The 10,893-nt window shown below is 37.2% G+C and overlaps 1 protein-coding gene across 3 annotated transcripts in view; it reads right to left on the bottom strand.

Moving 5' to 3' along the window:
* The window catches only part of LOC126418689 (DNA ligase 4), a 302,986-nt gene extending 292,437 nt beyond the window's left edge, over positions 1-10,549 (bottom strand). For 2 of the 3 annotated variants that reach the window (XM_050085583.1, XM_050085582.1), the window contains exon 1: positions 10,116-10,185. In XM_050085583.1, coding sequence (XP_049941540.1) covers positions 10,116-10,170 — 55 coding nt within the window. In that variant the 5' untranslated portion in view covers positions 10,171-10,185. Of the gene's footprint in view, positions 1-10,115; positions 10,186-10,420 lie in introns of those variants that run through there. The other variant, XM_050085584.1, reaches the window with a different exon arrangement.
* Between the last annotated feature and the right edge of the window lie 344 nt (positions 10,550-10,893).

A 10,893-nucleotide genomic window follows, 5' to 3' on the forward strand; every position in this document is an offset into this window, starting at 1 on the left:
ACATATTGCCACCATGATACAAGCATATACCAAAGATGAGTGATACTGATGTCAGCAGTACTGATATTTAAAAGTAAGTGACATTAGTATAACTCAACCAATGCCCGATGGTTTCCCTTTCATGTTCAATACAGAATTGAGGGAGTATCTTGACTCTTAGTCATAATTTACCACCAGATATTCTTTGAGCAAAGAGCTGTTCCCAGTAATTGGAAGATATTATAGGTCACCCACAGCTCCAAAGAAGATTCCATTTCTTTGATGCCTCGGGACATATCCTGTCAACTGATTCCTTCTTTTAGTTGAGTTGTGCCATAAATTTCTTTTCTCTCCAATTCGGTTCAGAACCTGCTCCTTAGTTGTTCGGTCTACCTATCTAATTTCTCATTCTCACATTCTCTGATAACTGTGTGTTGTATTATTTCGCCTACTAAAATTTGCAATCTCCCATGGTTATTAGATTTTCATCTCCCTGTACATACTGAATTACGTGTTCAGTGTCTGCATATACCTTTTCTCTCTCTCTCTCTCTCTCTCTCTCTCTCTCTCTCTCTCTCTCTCTCTCTCTTCATTTTCTGCTTGTGACATCAGCATGTATACCTGAACTATTGTTGTTGGCATTGTTTTCTGTTGATACTAGTGAGAATAACCATATCCCTAAAATTTCCACAGTAATTCATTCTCTGCCCTAATTTCCTATTCAAAATAAATGGGGTAAAGGTAAGAATGAGGATGCCACCTGACAGAATTTTGCACAGAACATAATTTGATCATCACTAATACGGGTTAAGAATAATGAAAGAAGGTTGTATATGTGGAAGAAATCTGGAGACACTGGAAGGTTTCAGATTGATCATGTAATAGTGAGGCAAAATTTCAGAACCAGATTTTAAATTGTAAGATGTTTCAAAGGGGCAAATGTGGATTCTGACCACAATTTATTGGTTATGAACTGTAGATTAAAACTGAAGAAATTGCAAAAAGATAAGAAATTATGGAGATGGGTCCTAGAGGAGTAGAAAGAACCAGAGGTTGTTGAGAATTTCAGAGGGAGCATTAGGCAATGATAGAAAACAACAGTTAGAGCTAGCTGTCATTCATCATACCAACTAGAAATTGTGTCCAAGTCATTCATTCATTTTTCATTTCATTTTATTATCTTCCTGTAAATCATTTACATGATGTAGGAATTGTCACAACAAAGTTACCATACTAGTACAAGTACTACAGACATAATAATGGAATATCACTTTCAAGGCATTTTTTAAAGGTACAAATTTAGACATATAAATTAAAATTTTTGGCAATAAATTTACACAATCAAAGTACTCATCTATGTCATAGTAAGTTTTGCTTAAAAGGTAATTTTTAATCTCAGTCTTAAATTTTACTTCATCTATTATTTCCTTCATGTACACTGGCAGAGCATTGTAAAGTTTTATTCCAAAATAACTTACATGCTTTTGGGTTTGTATTGTCCTTACCCTTTCTACATACAAATTCTTACGAGTTCTAGTATTATAATTATGGCAGTCCTCATTTGTACATAGATTTTTCATATGTGCTCTTGTACACAGAATGCTTTTAAAAATATACAGTGACGGTATTGTATTTGCAGTTCTTTGAAAAGGGGCCTACAATGAGTTCTTGGAGAGCTATGTGTTACGATTTGTATAGCTCTTTTCTGAAATTTGAAGATATCTGTTAAGCTTGATTTAGTTTCACCCCAGAACACTATGCCGTAACACACGGACTGAAAGTAAGCAAAATACACTAGTCTAGTACAGTCTGTGCTGCATACTCTAGATACTATCCTCAATGCAAAACATTCCGAATTGAGCCTGTCGGATAAGTGCTTGAGATGGTCTTTCCAGCTTAAGTTTTGATCAATGTGCATGCCCAAAAACTTTGTGGATTGTACACTCTCTATCTTCTTATCCATTGGTTTAGCTGGAGGCCCATATCTTGAGTTGCTTTGCCATACTGTATATAATTTTTTTTACTTAGATTAAGTGTTAACTCATTAGCATTAAACCAATGTTGAGTATATTTTAGGACCATATCAGTTGTGGTGGTTAATGATTTTTTATCATCACTTATAATTATGCTAGTGTCGTCTGCGAACATTATTTTGGTAGAAATATTAGGATTTTTTATGTCATTTATATAAAGCAAGAATACTAAGGGACCAAGAACACTGCCCTGTGGGACACCTATTTCCAATTTCTTTGCATCTGAGACCCACTTGATTTTCTGATTTTTATGTTCTGCGATGACCTAAGTTCTATTTTGAAGGTAAGATTCAAACCACTGCTTCACAACTCCCCTTACACCTATTGCCTCCATCTTGTTTAACAGAATTTTGTGATTTACTGTATCAAAAGCTTTAGATAAATCTAAGTTAATTCCCACTACACATTTTTTAGTGTCGAGATTCCTGACAATCTCTTTGGTATAGGCATGGATACCTGATTCTGTGCTGTGGCACGAGCGAAAGCCATGTTGATTGCAGTTTAGAAGTTTGTTAGCATCTAAGTAATTTATGAGTCTGGTTTTCATTAATTTCTCTAGAATTTTTGAAAATGATTGGAGAAGGGATATTGGTCTATAATTTTCTACCTTGTATGGATCTCCTTTTTTAAACAGAGGCCTAACCTTAGAGATTTTCAACCTCTCAGGAAACACTCCATCGCTGAAAGACAAATTGGCAATGTATGCCAGTGGCTTTATAATTTGTTGGGCAACTTTTTTCATTATTGACACAGGCACTTCATCCACACCTGCAGACATTTTTGATTTTAGACTCTTTATCACCTTTAATATTTCATTATCATTTGTGGGACATAACAACACACTACTGTCTACTTTTGGGGCTGTTAATTTCTCATGTTTAGTAAAGTTTTTACTTAATGACACTGGTACACTTAAAAAGTAATTATTAATGTAATTTGCCAGAGTTTCATCTTTTAATTCAATATTTTCACTATTTTTGAGTACTATTTCCTGATCCTTGAGGCCCTTACCTGTTTCCCTTTTCACAATTTCCCAAAGAAGTCATCTTGTATTCTCCCACAGTCACTCAACTTCGACATCTCACTGTACACCACAGCATCATCAGAAAACAGCAGCAGATTGTTTTCCACCCTGTCCACCAAACCATTTAAAATATAGAGAATGATAGCAGTCCTATCACACTTCCTTGGGGCACTCCTGATGATACTCTTAGTCTCTGATGAACACTCGCCCTCAAGGACAACATATTGGGTTCTATTACTTAACAAGTCTTCAAGCCTCTCACATATCTGAGAACATGATCGTACCTTCGTTAACAGTCTTTAGTGGCGCACTGTGTCAAATGCTTTCTGCAAACCAGAAATGTGTAATCTGCCTGTTACCCTCCATTCACAGTTCGCAGTATATCATGTGAGGAAAGGGCAAGTTAAATTTTGCATGCATGATACTTTCTAAAACTATGCTGATACAGGGACATAAGCTTCTCAATTTCAAGAAATTTATTATTTTCGAACTGAGAATATGTCCAAGCATTCTGCAGCAAATCAATGTTAGGGATTGTTGTTGCTGTTGTTGTTGTTGTGGTCTTCAGTCACCTTGTCACATCTACAGAGCTGCAAGTTAAGTATTTAGCTTTTCCTGTGTTTTACTAGTAGCATATTTCTTCAATTTTGAATGTGTTTTGCTATTTAAGAAGTTTAATCTCATGTTTTGTAAGTATAAATTCATTCAGTATGTACAGTAGTTGCTAATTTGTTTTGTTTTGAAGGCAAGCACATGTTCGTTTAGTAAGCCAGTCAGTCAGGCCCTCTGCTGTCGCCTGTTCACACCTCCAGAATGGCAAGTTATGTATTTAGATTTTCTTGTGTTTTACCATTTCTTACATTTTGTGTGTGTTTTTCTATTTAAGAGTTTAAATCTCACATTTTTTTATGTACATATACATTCAGACAGTCTGTAGTGCAGTTTCCATTCTTTTGAACAACCAGCTACACAGCTTGTTAAGGCACCAGCATCCACTGGTGGCCCATCAGGAGGATAGCAAGTTGCGTATCTAGGTTTCTGTCTACTTTTATAGTCTGCTTCTTCAGTTAGTCTTGATAGCATGGGTAGGATGTGTGCATGCTGTGTGCGAATGCAGGAGGAGTTGGCAGCAGTTTATGAACAGCTGAATGTGCTTTCAGCTACAGTTGGCTGTTTTCGGGCTGCTGTCTTGGGATGCAGCAGTGGCGGAGAATGTGGTGTGTTCCATGTGACACCCCACATGTCACTTGATTTGTCCACAGGCTGTGCTGCCCTGACAGCTGGTTGAGTGGTAGGTGATAACACATGGGTGAGGGTTTGCTAGTTATTGGGGACACAAATGTTTGGTGTGTTATGGAGCCACCCAGGAAGTTAGGCTGGAAAGAAAGACAATGTACACTCAGTATGTCTGCCGGGGGTGGGGGTTGGCTCATCATAGATGTAGAGGCAGCCTTGTCTGCAGCTGCCAAGTGTGCACAGTGCAGTCATCCAGCCCTGTGGCACCAGTGATATTCGCCTTCTCGAAGGTAGATATGATAAATCTTGCAAAGTAATAAAGAAAATAATAGACTGTATTGTATACCCCTTAACATACTGTATAAACAAATGCATAGCCCTGGAATATTTTCCCAGTGCGCTTATAAGTGTCTTGAGTATTTTCAGCACATAAAAAGTAAGTAAAGACTTTCCTTCAAGTTACAGGCCAATTTCCATGGTCCCAGCTTTTACCAGAGTAATGAAACATAATTTACCAACAGTTACCTGTTTACTTTGAAAATCTATAAATAGTTAATCGATAACAAAATTTTTGAAAAAAAGCTTGTGTACTGTTGACGCCACGTAAGACTCTGTATTCAAATACCTACTTCAAGTGTTTGAGCTTAAAGACTTTGCTTGTGTCATTTTTTGTGGTCCATGCAAAGCCTTTGAGTAGGGCATACATCGCTACTAGAAAGAATGGAATTCTATGTCTTTAGTGGCAGCAACCTTAAAACTATTAAAATCATATCTACAGGACTGTAAGTATGACAGAGGAATGTCCTGTTTAGAACAAGATCAGGTAAGTGTTCCACAAGGACTGCATCTATTCCTGTTCCTAATAACTTGCATCATTTATGAAGTCCAGTAAAGTGCTATAGGCAGACAGTACAACTTTTCTCCGCAGTAGTAATGATTTTAGTGGTCTCAAAACTTCGGTTGCAAAGACAATTTCTCAAGCATCCTGTTGGTGTAAATCAAATGAATTCTTGCTGAATGGAAATAACGCATGGCAGACAGTTTTTAAAGACAAGCTTCCATCAGATGGTACAAGTTATGTTCAGATTTTGGGGTACAGTAGGAGGAGGAGGAGGAGGAGGAGGAGGAGGAGGAGATTAGTGTTTAATGTCCCGTCAACAACGAGGTCATTAGAGACGGAGCGCAAGCTCGGGTGAGGGAAGGATGGGGAAGGAAATCGGCCGTGCCCTTTCAAACGAACCATCCCGGCATTTGCCTGAAGCGATTTAGGGAAATCGCGGAAAACCTAAATCAGGATGGCCGGAGACGGGATTGAACCATCATCCTTCCGAATGCGAGTCCAGTGTGCTAACCACTGCGCCACCTCGCTCGGTAGGGGTACAGTACATTTAGACAATAAATTACATTCAGGCCAACATGCACGTTATATTAGTGGTAAGACGTCAAGAGTAATTTATCTGTTAAAGTGACTTGGGGATTGTGTAGCTGAAGTGTTGATGTTAGAACATCCTATTTTTCATTTTTTCAATGCCTAACAGCATATATTTTATGGGGAAACCAGTTGCATGCATGACATCTTAACACACAGGAGAAAACTATGATGGTAATTACTCATTCTTCATAGAAGGTACACACAAAACTTTTGCTTTGTGATTCACACAATCACCACATGATTCATTAGTTACTCGTCCATTTTAGGATATAAAGGAACTGAAAAAATGTAATATAATACTGTGATGATAAACACTAGCCTGTTTTCTTTAAATTATTAATTGTATTGCACCATGTGTGTGATGTTGTCTATTGCTGTACTGGCCTAATGACAATAAAATTATTATTATTATGTTCCTTAAGTTCTGCAATCTGTTCAGGAATATTGTATTACCTCTGCAATCTGTTTGTTGTACAGCACTTTATTCATCAAGCATTTGGCTTGCTGTATATCCATTGATCTTACTATGTAATATAACAACAAAAATAATCAATTATTTTTGACGATAATCCAATTACATTACTTTGTAGTACGGCATATTTCAGTTTTCACCATCAAACATACAAACAAATCAGTTATTCAACAACTGAAGCAACAAAGCACAATGTTAAATTAGTCTCACCACATAATTTACACATATACCATTAACTCTTAATGGTACATTCACTTCTTAGGCTAATGATGAATGTAGAATTTAGTTTCCTTGTACACCTTCAAGTCTTTTTCTAAAACTCCAGCATACTAACAACCTCCCTCACACTGGTATTTACAGAGTACACATCTGTTCTTACTAAACAATATGCTACTAACCTCAGCAAATTGAAACATTTAATCACACACTACAAAGATATTTCTGTCAACATACAGTGCATCTGGAACATGGTATCAATGAGGTAGCTTTTTACAGCAGCACTAGGAGTCCAGTATAAAATATTCAGAAATGAGGGATCTCTCCCCTAGACGATATTTATTTTACAATATTCTTTGAAGGCCTCTATATAATGTATCTTGCCACACCTCTGCAACCACTATTCAAAGTACATCCACAAGTTTGCCCTTATTTACTGACTGCCATGGGTAAGCAAAGACAATGTTTCCAAGTGTCTCTCTCTCTCTCTCTCTCTCTCTCTCTCTCTCTACCCGCCCCCCGCCCCCCTCACACACACACACACACACACACACACACAAACACACACACACACAAACAAACACACACACACACACACACACACACACACACACACACACACACACACACAGATATGTAGAATGACTACATAAATGCCTCCTTACAAGGGGTAGTTACTTTAATCTTGTCTTTGTTGGGAGCTGAGGTATATTTCCAGATTTTCCAGGAGAATTAGATTCATTTGACAAATGTCTACCAATTCAGGTTTTTCCATTAATATATATATATATATATATATATATATATATATATATATATACAGACAGACAAGCCAATGAGTACTTCCCTTAGATCAATACCGCCGACACACACACACGAGACCAACAAAAATAAATAAAATATAGCTTTAAACAATCTTGTTCCTTCACCAGGAAAGAGAGGAGGAGGAAAAAAAAGGGAAGTGAATGCAGGTCAATCAAGTCCTAGGATATGAGGTAAGCATCTCCCTTGCGTGTGCCTGCATCCACTTTCCCTGCTCACTCCTTTCTTCCCTCCCTCATCTCTAATGTGAGAACATGTTTCCTAAAGCTAGGTTATATTTATTATCATTAGTCTTGAGAGACTGGTGGCTGTACTGAGCTACTGGCTAGTCCATCTGTCTATAGGTATACAATTTTTTTTTATCAGCATTTCTGTGCAGTTCTCCCACTGTTCACAGAACTTCCTGATGATTCATGCTGCCCTTCTCTCAGGGCATTCAATATTCTCTGTTAGTTCAATTTAGTATAGATTCCATGCACCTGAGTAATATTCTAAGATAGGACACACAAGTATTTTATAAGCAGTCTCCTTATTTAGACTGACTGCATTTTCCCAATATAGCTTAAATGCTGGTTCTCTAAATTTTCTCAATAGTGTTTCTCGAAAAGAATATCACCTTCCCTCCAGGGTCCCCATTTGATTTCCTAAAGAACTTACGTGTTGTTTGAACCAAGTAACAAATCTAGCAGCCCGCCTATGGATTGCTTCAATGTCTTCCTTCCATCCAACCTGGCGTGTATCCCAAACACTGAAGCAGTACTCAAGAATAGGTCACACCAGCATTCTATATGCAGTTTTCTTTACAGGTGAACCACTCTTTCCTAAAATTCTCACAATAAACCAAAGTGGACCATTCACCTTCTCTAACACAGTTCTCACATGCTCATTCCACCTCACATTGCTTCGCAAACTGACTGTACGGCAATGAGTTTGTTCTTATTGGCTTCCTTTTGGGGAATCTCTTTTCTGAGAAATGTAACAATATTGGGAAGCAGTCTCTCTCAGATCAGTACTAACTTCCCAATCAGCAAAGATGGTAAGGACAGGCACACAAAGGAAAATGTCTATAGCAGTGAACAATTCTGTTGCTGAGCAAAAGTGCATCTCCTCTGGTAGAATTAGCTTCTCAAATTCTCGGCTGTTGGAGCAGATGTTCATGGACAGCAGTGGATATGTCATGGGAATTAATTCTCTTGAAACCTCTGTGTCAAGTGGGCCATCTGGTTTTAGATAAATTGATATGTTTGCAACGTACAAGCAACTCTACACATGCATTAATTTATTTGGTTCTCATTTGATATTTGTGCAAAATAAGTACAGGAATTAAAACAATTTTCCACAGTAAATAAAAATAAAGGAAATGAGGTTCAAATTTTTCTGGAAGTTTTAATGGAAACCCATTTCTTTTCAATTACGGAATTTCTGAAAGTCTACTTATAATTTTTGGTACCATTTAATACTTCATAATGCCATACTTTTATACTCTGTAATAATCTGTTTACACTTCCTTACGTACACACCTAATCACAATGATAATTAACTGGCCCATGTACTTTACAGCCACACATTCATCAAGAGCTGCTTTAATACTGGTAGGCTTACAGCAAATTATATTCTGTCTAAGCTCTCATTAACATAGTTCATTAATTTAATTTATCAAATTGTACCTCATAGCTGCTAAAACTGCAGTGTTTACCTACTCTTTCATAGCTCATAAACCGTTACTTCATTATACTGATTTATCCTGTTTCATACATACAAACATTGTACGGACATGATCTAAATGAAAAGGAAAAATGAAATTAAATTGCACCAAAATTACCAAGTACCTGCTAACCACAAAGAAACACAGCAACACCATATAGCAAAATGCAAGTGAAAAGGTTTATCTTACAGATCATTCATAGTATTGCATTTACAATGGTAGTTCAGTCATGCATGATAAACAAAACATTAAAAGTAAATGTGAATAGACCTGTCTATGACCAAGGGACAAAATCTAGATTGAACACACAATTACCAAGAAATAAACATAAAGCTCAAAACAGCATGGTCCACCAAGGAATGAAATTGTACAATAAACTGTTAAAGAAGATTAAGGGGATAACTAAAAAACTTTTCCAAATAGGCAATTAAAAACTGTACTTGTTGAGAAATACACTTTACAGGGGACAGTTACTTAGCTAACACACAGTATCAGTACCAGTATCATACATAAATTATGGACAATGTATGGCAGGGCCACTAAATTACTTTTACCCAGTTTGGGACAACATCTAACATGAGTAAATAATAAAACGCTGCCCTCAATTCGCAACATACTTTTGCACTACAATTTCTCTCTCTCAGTAAAATATTAAAAAACGGAATCTTATGATACTGGCATTTGAGCCTCTTCCTGGGCTTCATATCTCTCACTGTGGAGGGATGTTGATTCAGATTTTCAGGGAAGTAAACTGATGTTGCAGTAAGCAATACATAAATAAGACATCATTGCCTTGATCTTGACATCAGCTGGTATAGAACAAGCTTTCTTTTATCAGTGCATAACACTTTATATAAAGCGAATGAGAGTACACTATTATTAACTGGCTGGCTTTGTATTACAGTGGATGGAGTTCTATAATCGGCATCCGGTCATCCTCATTCAGAATTTGTGATATCCCTAAACTACTAAAAGCAAGTGCAGGGACGATTTTATTAAACGGCCAAGGCCGGCTAACTGCACTATCTTTGTCAAACTAGGCCTGTGAGTATATAAATGTCTGTTTGTGGCACCCTGAAATACCACAGTGCTATAGATTTCAGAGAGTGACTACTAATTAGATGTCGCTTATAACGATTATTTTAGCACGAAATTGAAACGAAAAATAATACTCTTAAATATACAAAGAAACTTACAGTATTTCACTACAACTATTCGTTTCCCCGACAGGAATATAAAAGTACTGTACATGTTTACACCCTCGTATCAGAAAAATTTATTCATAATTTGCTCTAGAATTACATACTACTTAAGAAGGGTTCCTGACAAATCAATGTGTCACAGTACAGAAAAGTCTTCTAATAACAATACTGCACAAAGCAATTTCAAATTATTTAAGGCTGTGTTATTCACTACACTGATTTTTAACTGATACGAGGACTGTCACCTCGAATCGACAGACAAAAGCCTGAAATTAAAAATTTGTAAACAAGCGTCACACCTCATTCTCTGTAACTCCACCTGCAACTCTGAATGCGAAGTGCGAACACAAATAAAGCAAAGATACAACATTACACATCGCAAGAGAACTGGGAGTGTCTCGCACGCCGCGCCACTAAAAAAGGCGACTTAAGGCCCCCGTAAACGATGAAACGAGTTTAACACAATCCTTGTTATCTGGCCACGGGTTTACCAGGCAAGCCCGTAGATATTCAATTCAAACAAGGTTTGTCAGTGTAACCTTACTTTGAAGAACACGCTATTCGTGTTCGTGTGTATTTTGCCAGTAGTTAGAGAACGGCCGCAAGTGCAGACAAAGCAGACCTGGCATTGACTTTGGCACCGTGTTTCCATGAAAATACGCTGAAGGAAATATTATTCTCAGAACGCGATATTACGTCAACTTTCTTCGAGTGGACAGTGAAACTTTTTAAAACTTATGAAATCCCTCCTAGAAGAGCAAACTTTCGGTGA

The sequence above is a fragment of the Schistocerca serialis genome, chromosome 9 (genome assembly GCF_023864345.2).
Source record: "Schistocerca serialis cubense isolate TAMUIC-IGC-003099 chromosome 9, iqSchSeri2.2, whole genome shotgun sequence".
In the NCBI taxonomy this organism is placed as follows: Eukaryota; Metazoa; Arthropoda; class Insecta; order Orthoptera; family Acrididae; genus Schistocerca; species Schistocerca serialis.